A 15355-nucleotide genomic window follows, 5' to 3' on the forward strand; every position below is an offset into this window, starting at 1 on the left:
GTTAATCAAAAATTCGTCAAAGTTTTAAAAAATAAGAAATCGATCATAAAACAAATTTCAAATTTCAAATTGGGTCTTCCACATGCTCATATTCGTTGGAGGATTACGTTATTCAAAATTCGATGACTCTATGTACCGTTGTTTTATCACAATACGAGAAATATACATACATTTATGCAGATTTTTCATTATTTAATTTCTTCAAATATAATGCAGGACTCTAACATTTTGTGGCAACAGTTTGAAACGTGAACCGACATTTATCCGTCCGACGCCAAATGCCAAAACGAAACTAATAGTCCTTCGGTTTTCCCTTCGGTTTTCAAATCCCTTTGGACTAATAAATAATGAAAATACTCGAGTTTGATTTATTTTTGTTATTGAAAAATAGAAGCCGCAAATAGGAAACATTTGAGAACCGCTGAGTTAACACATAACAAATAAATAATAAAAAGAATAAGCGTACTTCGATAACTAAATATTGACATAATAAACTAAGAAGAGACTGAGAAAAATGTAAAAATGTATGCCAGTACTTAACTCTGCCCCAGAGCTGAATTGTAAATATGTGTTATTGCGTCCATAGCGTGCCTTTATTGTGTTCGTAAAGTGCTAGTACTTTTTTAGTTTTTGCCACTTTGAGTTGATGAGTTTTTTCTCACTTTGTCATTTGACCTCTTTTCCTTTATCTGGATGATAATTCGGATCCTTTTAATGGTTATTATGTTCATTTGCTTATATTTCCTAAATATCTTTCCGTAAAAATAAAGGACTGACATGAAATCATATTTCGGATGACACTGAAATCACCCTACATAACCAGGTGTAGCTTAGCCCGTTAAGTATGCATTATTAAAATTGGCGATAAAAATAAAATATAAAATTCAATTACACAAACTGATCACTTTGATAGGATTTCATTTTTCGCTAATAAATTTTTGCATGCGAAAAGTGATGATTCGCATTTAATTTGCGAGAAAACTTTTCACTCATTATATATGAAGAAGAATAAACATAAAAATGCTTTTGATATGTTTTGCACTTATTTTACCACTTTCATACAGCCCGAATTTCCTTGCAACTAATTACATAAAATAAACAAAAATTTGAATAACAAAACGGATATAGAAATGTGTTATTTTATTAAAATGAAAAATAAAGGATAGAAAGACAGTTATTTCGCCTGAATAACTGTCTTTCTATCCTTTATTTAACTGTCTTTCTATCCTCTATTTATGGAACTTCCTAAATAATAAAGGCAGTTTAAACAAATACGAATAAAGAAACTATAATGTTTTTGCTGTATACAACACAAGCAAAATGATCTCGACTGAAATGAATTCTTTTTCCTCCAGGAAAATAAAAATCATATTAAAAGTTAAAACTATCCAGGTATTGAGCAAGAGCCAGTTAATTACTTTTAATCAGCATTTCGATTTCTCATTTCCCTGAAAGACAATAAAAATTTCTTTCACATCTCGTACTGAAAGGTGAATATTTAATGCTTTGATAAAAGTAATCATTCCTCATTTTCCATTTGAAAAGAATACACTTTTATCCTTTTATTTTTGTCACGAAGTATCAAAATAACGATGACGAGAAAGGTTATAATGGAATAGGAATCGATAAATTTCAGGAATAATGATGCCAAAATGAAAATATTTAATTGCTGATTTAAAAGAAAGGATACTGATTATGAATGCAATCAACCTTTGTCCGAAATTTTAATTCTAGTATAGTGATGGCAAAAAAAAATTTTAAACATTCTAAAAGCATTTTATTTGTTAACTTCAAAACAAACTCTCATGTTTGCTACAGGAAAAATGAAATCAAATAACTGTAGTGCAAATTATCATACTAGAAATAAAAGGTTTCGTATATATAATTAGGCAACAATATTATCTTAATTTTGTTTTCATCTCTCTAATAATTACCACAAATAAGACTAATTCGCGTCGTCTAACCTAATATCAAAGGCATTCATTCGCCACTCACAGGAGACAGAGAAAGAATTCTAGCTTTAGCATTCTGATCCCACTTTAGAAATTTCGCAGCAGACGCTAATGTGTTGCCAGTTTGTTATAAGGTACTGACTGATAGTTTCAAGTCAAATACTTTCGAGACAGATGCAGCTGAATATATACACAGCAAGTAAAAAGCTAAAGAAAACTATTAAAGTGTTTCTTAAATGTTTTCAGCTATAAGTGCCGTACTCTTTTATTATTATTATTTTATTTTATTTAGCCCAGAGGGGCTATTAATTTCGCTTTTGCATTTTGCGTTAATTCACTATAATTGTCAGTTTACTTTTCAAATTGTTGCCACCAAATGTTAGAAAACTGTATTATATTTAAAGACATTTAAAGACAAATAATGAAGAATCTGCGTAAATGTGTGTAGGTCTCAAGCATTGTGATAAAACAACGGTACCTAGAGCCATCAAATTTTGAATAACATACGTTTCTACATGAATATGGATCCACCAGCGGCCGAGCGGTAAAGTCGCTGAACACTGGTAGTTCGGTCCGAGGTTGGAATCCCGCGAACGGGCTGGCTGCATGGGCGTTTTCGTGGTTTTCCCCATGTGTAACGTGTATACGAGCCAGTTTCCCTTAGAAAGTCCTCCACGAAGGCATCCCTCCCCTTAGGCAGGTAGCCCTCGAGGCTTTGCCATAATCATACACACACACACACACACACTACATGAATATGGGCATTTCGAAGCCCAATTCTGGAATTTGTCATTTGTTTTACTATGTAGTTCATATTTTGTAAAACGTTAACGAATTTTTGATTAACAGACTCAACGATTCCAAAGCGAGCAATGGCAACACTGTACGAAAAAAAAAAAAAAAAACGTGTTTATCTCCAGCGTGCCAGACTGTGTATCGGAAGTTCTAAAAATACGCTCATTTTAAAATTATTTTGCGATATTGTTGTTGAACTGAATTTTATGGTTTAAGTGCGAAGAATATGGTATTTAATAAATAAAGGTAACACATAAAACGTTAAAAAACGCCCCTTTGAAAGTAATGTAAAATCTGAAAGCTCGCAGACTTTTATAGATTTCTTTTTAATATTGCCTTCGCTTTGCACCCAGAAATCAAAAAGTTAACAGTGTTTATTAGATAAGAAAATAAATATTCTTAGCTAATATTATTATTTTATTAATTAATTAATTACTAGTAGGCAACTGAATTGGTGGTTTCATTGTCGTATATAACGCCATCACTGGCTTAACTGAATACAGCAAAGCGTACGATAGCTGTTTGTCTATGAAAACGAATGCCTTCATGGACGACCTTTCTAGGAGAAGCTGGCTCATTTAAACGTTACATAATGTGGAAAACCACCCATACACCCAGCTCGTTTGCTTGCGATCACACAGGAGCGCAATGCGTTATTGAATAGGTGGTCATAATCTTTCGGCTCTTCAATGTATACAGTAATGTTGAAATTCGGTGGTGTTTCATCAGGTTTAAGTAAAGACTCGCTACTACAGCATAGTACCTCATTCATACTTTTATTTGATTGAATATAAGCGGCATCACGAAATTTTGATTAGTCATAGCTTCTGAACGAAGTAATGCACTGAATCCATTCTAGTGCCTTTAATTCCTTCTGAAATCACGAATACACCATACTGTGTTACCGCACTTCTTCGAAGATGCCCAGAATGTGTGAAGAGCAGTGTTTATGAAAAGCATCTTTTATTTCAACTGTCAAGCCCTATTCTCAAGACGCATAACACCCGAATCAAAAACACACAAAAAAAAGTGCTATCAAAGCCTCCTTTGTTACTGTGTATTTGGACTTCAAACAACCAAAGGAATATTTAGATATTTCTCCGTCACCCTCATGATTTTTAGAAAATTTAAGCCCTCAACAAAATTTAGCTGGGAGAAACTTATTAATTCTTAACTGTCAATTTGAAATATTTAAGTTTATTCCCTTTTGGCTCAAAATTTTGTAAAATACCAAAATATGTATTACAAAACTAATACATAATGGATACTATCTATGAGCAATTAAAGAAAACATTAAGTTCCAATAGATAAGTTAGTCAATTCAACAAAATTGTTTTCATGGTCTCTAAGGAAACCAAACGTTCAAATATTTTCATTTAATCCATTTTAATAACAACTAACCGACAGTTTCACTGTTAATTACTTAGGAATCATTGTAGATTTAAGAACCATCAAACAGAGCAAATAAACGTGTTATTAATAAAGATAATGTGTCTTTGTTGGTGTACCAATCATGTGTCAGAAATTGTTGGATCTTCTAGGATTAAATCCCTACTATTCACATTTTTAGGACCTCTGTAAAGAAGAAGGTGTTTTTCCTTGCCATACGAAAAATATTTGTTTAGATAGAAGTATGTTTGTTTACGTTCCAGGAATTTTATTGGGAAGGGATTATTACCTAGTAATATCAAGACAAGATATGTTTCGATATTATATGTTTAAAAAACAAACATGTCTTCTTCTATGAAAGGGATCGATAAATAACTCAATCGATAAATACTCAATCGATAAATAATTACGCTCTAAAAGAGAACTTCTCCATCGTTTCAGGGTGACATGTTTGACCACAGATTTATAGAGTCAAGCAGTAACAAAAAGCTTACGGTAAACTCCATGAAACCAAAATTCTACCGCCCGTTTCTTTCCTAAATTTTAAACATATCGCTGCTCTCAAATTCTAAAGCGCGGCCCCATACTCTCTGGCAGCCTCAAAGAACAGTTAACGCTAGTGGAATCGGTGACTCAAAAGAATTTTAGAAAATTATATTTAGGTGTTATGCAAACGTAGCCTAGTCAATGAAATCATTCCGTTATTAAATACAACCAAACGCCGCTACAGCGAACTCGATTAATAATGAGTTCCCACATATAAGGAAAGAACATTTTTGCCTCGTCCAGCTTCTTATACATTTAATCTTATTCTAAATAACTGTAGCAAACACGCGTGAAAATCGGGTGCAAAGCGATTTATGGATACTTTCGAGTAACTCTTTAGTTTACATTTTTATTAATTTTATCTGCAGATTTTCTGCAAGTTTTAAGTGAAAATTTTCTCTTTCTCAAAATCATCCATGTTAAGATATTAGGATGCCATCCATGTTAGAATAATGGATAAACATCTCTAGATTATTGTTCATTTTATTTTCCACCCCACTTTTCTCTGAATTCTAAGCAAAGGTTATTGGAGTCAGATGTAATATTTATATCTTGGCACACCAAGACACACAATCCGTATATCTTAGAACAGCGTATGGTATCTGTGACCACCGAATAAAAGAACGTAAGTGGATTCTCTAATTTCGATCAGATTATTCAATGTAGCTGTGGTACAGAATTCTATTCAAGTCCGATGTTACGATGGAAATTTGAAAACTTTTCCGCTGTTCAGATAAAGAGGTAGTGAATAAATTCTTATGCGCTTGGTGCTATGCAAATGAATTTTTTCTTTTCCGGGAATGAATTTTTTTTTATCCTTATTGATTAACGTGGTTTTAACATTTAAAATGCGCCATCTAGACGGGAAAGTGGTTAGTTATTTTGACTACCGTAACGAAGGGTCGGGGTTCGAATCACGGAGAATGCATGCTTGTAAATTATCTGTCCCTTTATAGGCAGTTAATGGTGGCTGCTTGTTAGATGCCTCCACGGTAAAAAGACCACCGTTTCTGGCCTTAATAGTGGCCGAAGCGTAAAAAGGCTGGTACCCTCCATAAAGTAAAAAAAAGTGTTTAAAACCTCGAATTGGAAGAAAGGGTTATATTCATTAGATTTCCTGCAAGATACTCTTTACAAAGGATATTACACTTTTGCGTGGCAACCATACATATCTTGGGAAGAATAAATACATTCTCACTATGCATGTCAAAGATTAGTAAAAAAATTATCGTCACTTTTCATATTTTACAGAGGAATAACACTTCACATATTCTTTTATCTAACTTAAACCTTTTCTGTATATTGGCGAAATTTCGGTATCGAAAATTCGTCTGTATGTTAATTGGCAAATGTACCGTGTTCTATATAGAAATTAACGTAAATATTATTTGGAAAATACAGAATAAATGTAAAGAAATCGATATGTACGGAAAATACAGTTTATCCAAATCCACAATTAGGAATGTGTGGAAAATCGGAACTCGATAATTTCTTCTTCTATTCTAAGATATTTTTGGAACAAAATTCATACGAAGGAAAAGTTAAAAAGGACTGATCGTTAGGATGTTGAAAAAGCATTGCTGATACAGTTCCCGGTTCAAAGAGGCTAAAATGCGAAATTATCTATGCAAATGCTAGATTTATTTGCGCGTTTAAATGGAGATGTCAATTTGTAGGAATGGATCTGTACCATGATTTTTATATGCTAATAAATTTAATGCGTAAATATATTAACGGGCGGAAAAACTTTAAAAATAATTATTAATTGCATGTAATAGTAATTGTACATATATATTTATACAATTACCTCCAATATGATTTTTTAAATTAGAGATTTATTCACATCTTCAGGAGATGTAACAGTGCTAACAGTATTTTTTGTGACCCAACAATTAAATTTTATATTATTTGTTGAATGACCAATTTTTTTTGGTACCAGATCTGATATAGCGAACCAAACTTTCGGTCTCTTGAAATTCATAATAGCTGGATTTGACTGTATAATACTATATTTTAAAGGTAATACATATTTATTAAATAAATAATCTTTTCATATAAACGTTAATAGCAAATGAAAATGTTTTATTTTTCAGTTTTATATATTATTTGAAAGGCAAAATTAAAAGAAAAAAAACAATCAGTGAGATGGAAGGATGAAACAATAAATGTTAAGAGCTGTTGGTTTTTGCAACTTAAAATTTCTAATAAAAGGTATATGTTTAACTTTTTTTAATTTTGAAATTGTTTATAATTTATTTTATTTTATTTTATTTTTTACAGTTTCACGTATACTTAAAGCCTCTAACATAATATCATTTAAAAAACAGCGGAAACTGCCAATAATTCGTTTTGCAACTTAATATTTAAAGAGTTCATTATAAATAAAATGAATATTTTTTAATGTTTTTGTTTTATTTTTTTTTTGGGGGGGGGGAATTTATAATAAGTAATGATCCGATAAATTAAACAAATGTAAAGTTGCACTAATACTTCTATGAATAATTGGAATCAGCTTTCGAAAATAAATCCCATTTACATAAGTTATATCTTTTTGACAGGAAATATAGAAAATAATTCATAATCACACAATCAAAAAATATAATCACACAATTATACGAATCAGAAGAAGGCGAAATGGCTATTTCTTACTAGTAAAAAGGAAACCTACTAGTAAATGTAATAATTATCATTTAAGGTGCTTCGATAATATTAATCTATTAAATATATTAAGAAATTAGCTTTCGCTATAAAAGCGACTCTATACTAAAATAAAACTATAACTATTTTTAATTTCCTATATGATATTTTCTTAAATATCCTTACTGCTACGTTATTTTTATCTGAGAGTTGGTCAGAATCGTTCAAACGATTTTTGAGCAAAATACTTAGAGGAAAATTTTGAAATCGTATTCAGAAAAACAACTAAATTTGTTTTTACCTGAATCAGTAATTCTTGTTGTTAAAAATTAAATAAAAATAATTATATTGAAGGTTTCAGTGGAAACATTATTATGCGGCTAAAGAAGTGCATTCATACAAATACATAAAATATTTTTCTTTTCGAAAACATAAACTTCGTAAAAGATATACTGAGGCTTATGTTTAAAAGAATTTCCCTTACGAAAAATATTCTTCAGCATAGAAATAAGGATCCAAACGCATATTTAATGAGAAAGAATTGTGACCAAGAAAACAAAATAAAGTACAGATGCTTACCTCGCAAAAGATTTTCCTGGCCCATTCTTCGTCAAAATTTCCTAATATTATTCTAACATCTTTATTCTGAAAAAAAAAGTGGTTGAAATGAAAAGCAGTGTAAAAAGAATTAAAATATGCTGTGTTAAAGAAATTTAATCATAATTAGAAATTCTTGCTAACTTACAAAGAATACCAACATATTTTCTGTTGCATAATTAAATGAAATTAATATTCTAGTTTCGTCTTTCATAATTTAAATGAAGTTTTTATGGCGATAATTACGTTACTGGAAACATAACACTATGAACTTTTCTGCTGAACTTCTGTAATTCAAATTTCCCTTTGGTGCCAATTAATGCTTTCATGTTCCCAGTAAAGTTTTCTTTCTCGAGCTTAACACAGGTTATTAAAAGTAGACAATAGTATTTGCTTTATATTATTCAGTTTCTTTATTATTTTAATTTCGAAAACAACTATCATTTTCTTGTGCGTCATGTAAGGATATTACACAATCCAGTGAAATATAAATGTAACATTTTCCTAATTTTTGCAATGCAAATAAAATGTACTAAGAATCAGAAAAGGTTTCTTTTGAAGAAAATACATAAAAAGTCTGGAAACATGTGTCCAGCTTATAATAACATTTAACGCCGTGAACAGTATAAAGCTTGGACTCAAACAGTTTGTGGCTAACAAGTTGTTTTTAAGTTATTAAGATTATATTTCAAAGTGAGTTTTGGGGATCACTAACTGTACATGATTCCAGTTTGTTTCTATCCCTTTCGTTTTTAAAATGTTCAAATATTTATTTGAGAGTGTAATTAAAATTCTCACAAAAGCTGTATAAGAATTATATAGGGGCTTTCAATCATATGCTTATTGTATGCAATTATTAAGATTCTATAAAAAATAACGAGTTTTCCTTGATTGCTTTGTATTTCTACGATTTTGCATTCTCGTGCGACATTTCACTTACTGTGTTGTAATTTCGTTGTATAAATCCTTTTTTTTCATAAAAAGAGAATTGCAAATTATACATTGTTGGAAGGATTTATCACTGCTTTATGATACTAAACATTTTTCATTTATGTGATTAATATACTAGTGCCTACTTTAGCGTTATTGATTTGTAATGTAGAACTATCTACTAAGCATAATTACCGCTTTATGTCCTAATGACATAGCCTGCAAAAGTCGCGTAAAATATTTCTAGAAATTTCTCTTCAGTTGACATTTGATTGCATTTCTTCCTAAACAACTGTAACTTTCCCCCTAAGTAATATTTTAATATTTTCCATTAAATGTTTCTTTAGCTTTACGTGGTTGTTTCAACTTCCGATGGAACTGGTAAAAACTTCCGCAAGATAATTTAGAGAGCATCAAATCAGCTGGAAACATAAAAAGGACACAATAAAAGAGAAAGAAAGAATGAGGAATGTTGATAGAATTAGCGTCGTCCATAATGTAAACGCAGGAATTTTTTGACAAGAAAGGAAGGAAAGTAAATTAAAGTTCTTTCAGCGGTTACTATTTTTTGTGCGGATGAAAAAGATAAACAACACAATCAACTTTAAGAAAATATATAAAGCGAAAACATTAATGCCAGTTTCAGAGAAAGTTATTTTCTTTTTAGACAGAAATAATTATGTAAGAAAAAAAAGCTCTCTGTTTTTAAATATTTTTTAATGCCAGATACATTTTGAGGCTAAATTCACTTCTGAGAATATTTTAATATTTGTTCTCTTCCCAGCTTTAATCAAAGCAGACAGTTGCATAATTTGGCCAAAGTTAAGTATTTGGAAATTAAAAAAAAATACCACGCATTTATAAATTTCATAGGCTGAGTATGCTATCCATACGCATTAATTTGGATATATGTTCAATACTTAAAATTCATTTATTTGTTATACTTAAGAAGTGAGGTTGAAAGTAAAATTATTTCTAGTGTAGTATAATATATACAAAGTAGAAATAAGTTTTTAAGGAATGTACAATTTTAATAAATTTTATACATTAATACCATATTTGTTTAAGAATAAAGCGTACTTTCTGATATATATGGATGTACACTCATGTTCAGTTATCTTTACGTGCATGGAATGACGAATTTCTCTGAAGCAGTGAACTATAAATTTATGAATTTGCGTAGAAAAATGCATGATTTCAAAGCACATAAATACAAAAGAAAAACTAAGAATACTGCTTCTTATATAAATCTGCAACATGGAATAATAAAATGGTAATAATATGTTACACGAAGAGTTCAGAAAAAAAAGGAATATCTCATAAAAGTGGTGAGGCTCATGAATTTAATATGGAATGTGATATTCCCCATACCATTACCGGAAATGGTCACGTTTCATACTACTGGTGTTCATTCTAGTTCTGACGTTCTTCACACCAGTTAAAGCAATCTCGCTTTTATTGTGAAGAAAATAAGACACATATGTTGGCTTTATGGCATAAAAGCCTCCTGTACACAGTTTATCGCGATGCAACAGTTCCAGTGGTTGCTACATGCAGGAACTCTAATACAACTAGAACAGTAGGTTTCCTGTCACGAAGGGCAGTTATTGCTGTATAGCGATCTTGGAAAACAGTTGTTATTCGTTTTCGACCTTACCTAGGTCTCCTTACAACAGTTCCAGAGTTCTAAAATTGTTTTCATAATGTAAAGACGGTATTTCGTGAAATTTTCACTCATCTCATTGATTCCATGATTACTTGCTCTGCTTCTATATGGCCGATGATTCGTTGCTTCACTGAGTCTTCCAAATGATACTTCGGATCCATAACAAGCCACTTGAGTCCTTACAGAATGAAATAAAACGCTATATTGCAGAAATTTACTCAGAACTTCACTTGCACAAAGCGATTGACTCACAGTCTGATGACGTAACGTCTGGATTTGACAAAAAGGTTTGATCACTTTTAAATGGATAATGTTAATTAGACTTGTCTTTCACATATTCCCAGCAAAAATGGTTGTTGTATTTAATTATGGCAAAGCACACTAGGGCTATCTGCCTAAGGGGAGGGATGCCTTCGTGGAGGACTTTCTAAGGGAAACTGGCTCGTATACACGTTACACATGGGGAAAACTACGAAAACACCCATCCAGCAAAAATGGATTACATCGATTTGATGTCTTGGAATGTCATTACATTTGCGTATATAAAGATAAATTTAGATATGAGTGTATATATATGTACAAAGTATAAATCAGTATTACTTACAAGATGCATTAATCCTTCAATGCATGATTTTTTATATTTTTACCAAACATTTTTTTTTTATTATGGTCATGGCTTAAATAAATACGGAAAAATATTTAAACTATTATTTAACGTTTTTATTGATTATATTTTGGAATTGTAGGTTTGATGTATTTAGCACTAAAATGTAAACCACAGGAAAAATCATTTACAATTATATAACTAATAAATATTGGCATAAATATTTAAATATTTATTGTTTTTAGAAGATAATGACTTTAATTAAAATTTTATTGAAACTTAATTCTAATTAATCCTGTTCAGACTTTATAAAAATTAAAATTGCAATGAAAAATTAAATAAAAATGACATGTAAAATATTTTACAATACATTTATTTTGCAATTTATGTTGTATGGAAAATTTTGAAATAATTTCTATCCTTATTTAGACATGATGTAAGAACGTATTTTTCACATCCAATAAATGTTTGGATTTGCAGTTTGGCCTTTTACAACGAGTACGATTTTTGTTCCATATGGGAACATATCGAATTTTATCCTGTCGGACGCAAGTTAGAAGAATGTTTGACGCAGGGCCTTTCCATCTTTTTACATTGTACACCACTCGGTCTTCCCCGCTTTGGAACTGTACTTTCACCCATTTCGTACAGTCCAACGAATAGCTCAACCTGAAAGGCGGCCAGGTTTAGCAAATCCTTGAGGTTGGCTCCATTCTGTTGAGACACTTTTTTGTACAACATCCACGCACTTATGACTACAAGGTCAAAGAAGTGGTAAAAAACATCATATAACACTTTCTTGATTTCAGAGTTATTTTGTATCTTCCTATGTCACTATCCAGCAAATCTACGACCCCTATATGTTTGTTGTGTCGTTTCACAACATTTGGGCAGTCCACAGTAACTCTTTCTATTTTTTCTTCCTATCGAATCTAGATATCTGTTCAATTGAGTGTTTCATCAAAAACGTAGGCAACAGGAGCACATTCTTATCTTCTTTTCACATTAAATTGCATATTTCAATTCCACCACAGCCTGCAACGTCTTCAACATTGAGGGGACTCTTTCATCAAGTTGCTCATCTGTAAGTAGCTTGCAACCTGGAATTCTATTCCAACGTACTGTCTCCAAACAAGAATGCCCTCATCAGCTAAATACTTCATCATGTCAACTGAAGTATAAAAGTTAACGAAATACAATTTGAAATTTTGATTTCGAGGAATCTCTCTAGAAATTCTAATCACAGCATTTCCACTGGTGCCCAGTTCTGCCCATTTGCTAAGCAATTGTGAATAGATTTTCTTGGCCTAAGTATACCTCAAACTTGTGAGCAAATCTATCAAGTCCACATAAAAATGGTTTGAAGACAATTAATTACCCAGTAAATGAACATAAATAAAAAAGTCAAAGAAATTTTCAATACAAACAAAAAATATACATACTACATAATTAGAGACATAAAATTAATACTTTATGACTCTAAATAACAAAAATGCATGTAAATATCGAGTGGGTATTGCTGATATAAAAAGAAGCATGAAATAAAAGTTATTATGAAGTCTTATGATTAAACATCCACTCTAAATTTTAACCTGACTCATATATGCATCAAACTGCACTCTAGAGTGAAGCCTAATCATAAATGCATAGTGATGCTTACATGAATCAAACAAAAAAATTGAAATATTTCATTTTAAAACAATTCTGTGGTTAAATCTTAACACAGAAATGAGAAGTACATATCTTCAGCAATATAGAATAAAATTTTTAAGCCTCTAATATTAAATTTATGAATAACACAAAGCTAGCTTGACCACTGAAGAAACAGAAACGAATTCCGTGTTCGTGGCATTAATGAAATAAAGAGTACAGTTTTATGCTGCCATCTACTTGGAGAAAGAACAGCTAAACATTGATATGGATATATTAAGATAAAATTCAGCCCAGTAAAACGTCTACTTTGTAATTTTTTTAATGCTAAATTCAGTAAAAATTGGTATGATTAATATATGCATTACCATGCATTGAAGGGTTAACTTCACAATATGAGTTCACATTATTAAATAATAGCAATAAGCCCAGAATTAAAAATTAAAATCGCTTTCAAAGAAGTTTAGCGCATATTATGGGAAGAAACAGACGGTTTTTTATCACTCCGTGGAAGTTTTAAAAATTCATAATAAATAAATTACGCAACGTATATTAAATTTTCTTATCCTGAAATGAATGTAAACTCATCAAGTTTGAGTTTTTTTTAAAGAATAGAACAAAGCCCTGGTGTGTTCGTATTTCCTGCTACCGCAGACATGTGCATCAATGGCAGGATTTCTGAAAGCTGACTGAGGCCTTAGTTCAAAAGCGTTGTTAGTTACTTATTTCAACGAAATAGTTATCCGACTCGGTATTGCTGAGACTGTTACTGAGATAATTAATGATATTATACTAGTAAAAAGTTTTATATATAGATAGATAACCTTTGCTAGTGAATCGCATTAAAAATTTGCTTCTCAGTTGAATAGGATGCGAAATCGAAGCAGACGAAGCGTTTATTTGTCGGCTACCGTAATTTCCCCCCCCCAAGGGCGGGCACTTGCCTGTAACGGCATTGGCCACTGCTAAGGCCAGAAGTGGTGAGCATTTTATTGTGGAGTCACCTAATAGGCGACCACCACTACCTCCTATAAAGGGACAGCCAACTTTGCACCCATGCTTTCTCCAGCACTCGAACCCGGGCACTTTGGTATCGCCAGTTAGGCACTATACCGTATGGGCGGCCGTGTTCGGATTTAATCAAAAGTGACTCTCATTTAAGGGATAGACAATTATATGGTTTCTGTATCCTTACTTCCAGCTTATCTCGAGGACCTTCGCTACCATATCTCTCATGTGGTGGCAGTGATCGATTGTAAAATATTGGCATGCGCGGGAGACGACTCAGATTATTTCGTATTTACGAGATCAACACAATTGGATACACTGAGCATTTTTGAAACACCTGAAGAGTTTGGTTCTACATCAGTGAAATAAAATTTTATATGAACTGTGTAGTTTATTTGTTGTAAATTTTTTTAATGTTTCACGGAGTTATGAATAACCTCTGTTAATATATATTTAAAAAAGGAACCCTCGAAAGAATAATTTTATACTGATCAAATTTACAGTATATGATAATAAATTGCAAACCTATAAATCCTTTATTTAAATAACTCTAAAAAGATATGATCCTTAAATACGCTTCAAAATACTTTCAGTATATTCAAATTTAATAATATCAGTATCTAGAAATAAATCCTAATAACAAAACAAATGATTGAGAGATGTATATATTACATAAATAGCTGCATAAGATTATTAGCATTATTTTAATAACGCATTTTGCAGTTAAGCCTAACACGGAAAAATAACTTCTATAAAATCTGCTTTTGAACGATTTATTTATTCGATGTCTTGCATAAATTAATTAAATTTTATTTTTCATACTTTAACTAGAGAATAGGCGACCATTTAACTAGAGAGTTCTAGCATTTACAATTAAAATAAAATCTTAAAATAAGTGCAAGTTTAAAAATGATGGTTATATTTACTTTCCTAAATCATCTTCATGCAATACTGAAATTAAATTATTTGTAAAGCTGATTCAGAAGTCAAACAACAAAAATCAGCGTTAATTCACAAAATTTTCACAGGACTAGTTTCGATGGTTTTACCGAACCATCATCTTCAGCTGCAAAACCTTTGCAAAACCTGCAAACCTTGCAGCTGCAAAACCGGTTTTGCAGCTGAAGATGATGGTTCGGTAAAACCATCGAAACTAGTCCTCTGAAAATTTTGTGAATTAACGCTGATTTTTGTTGTTTGACTTCTGAATCAGTATTTATTCGGCGTGTTATTGTGTCTTAATTTGTAAAGCTATTTTATTGCCTCTGAACTGCTGATACTTTCGCGCATTTTGGCAGTAATTTAACCAAGAATTCATCTGCTATGAATTTGATTAAATGCAGCCATCTAGTTCCCATTTGAAACTGAATATTGTAGAGACATTAGGTATTTTTTGGAAGCAGGCAAGATGAAAAATGAGCAACACCTTCGCTGAAAACCGAACCACGGACCTCTGGAATACGTGCAGACCACCACACCACGAAGGCATGCCAAGAAGGCGGGAGAAATACCTTATATACTCCTCTTTTTTAAAGGGCGACTGGGGTTTCAGGGGACCCCATCGCCAAATTCTGGGTGTGG

The 15355-nt window shown here is 31.6% G+C and overlaps 1 protein-coding gene across 2 annotated transcripts in view; it reads right to left on the reverse strand.

Annotated features, from left to right (window-relative positions):
- The window catches only part of LOC118182844 (gamma-aminobutyric acid type B receptor subunit 2-like), a 591214-nt gene that overhangs the window by 252314 nt on the left and 323545 nt on the right, over positions 1–15355 (reverse strand). For both annotated transcript variants that reach the window (XM_035352237.2, XM_035352236.2), the window contains exon 5: positions 7899–7964. In XM_035352237.2, the coding sequence (XP_035208128.1) occupies positions 7899–7964 (66 nt within the window). The remainder of the gene's footprint in view (positions 1–7898; positions 7965–15355) is intronic.

The sequence above is a fragment of the Stegodyphus dumicola genome, chromosome 5, assembly GCF_044657685.1.
Source record: "Stegodyphus dumicola isolate Sdum_Otavi_A_Nest chromosome 5, ASM4465768v1".
In the NCBI taxonomy this organism is placed as follows: domain Eukaryota; kingdom Metazoa; phylum Arthropoda; class Arachnida; order Araneae; family Eresidae; genus Stegodyphus; species Stegodyphus dumicola.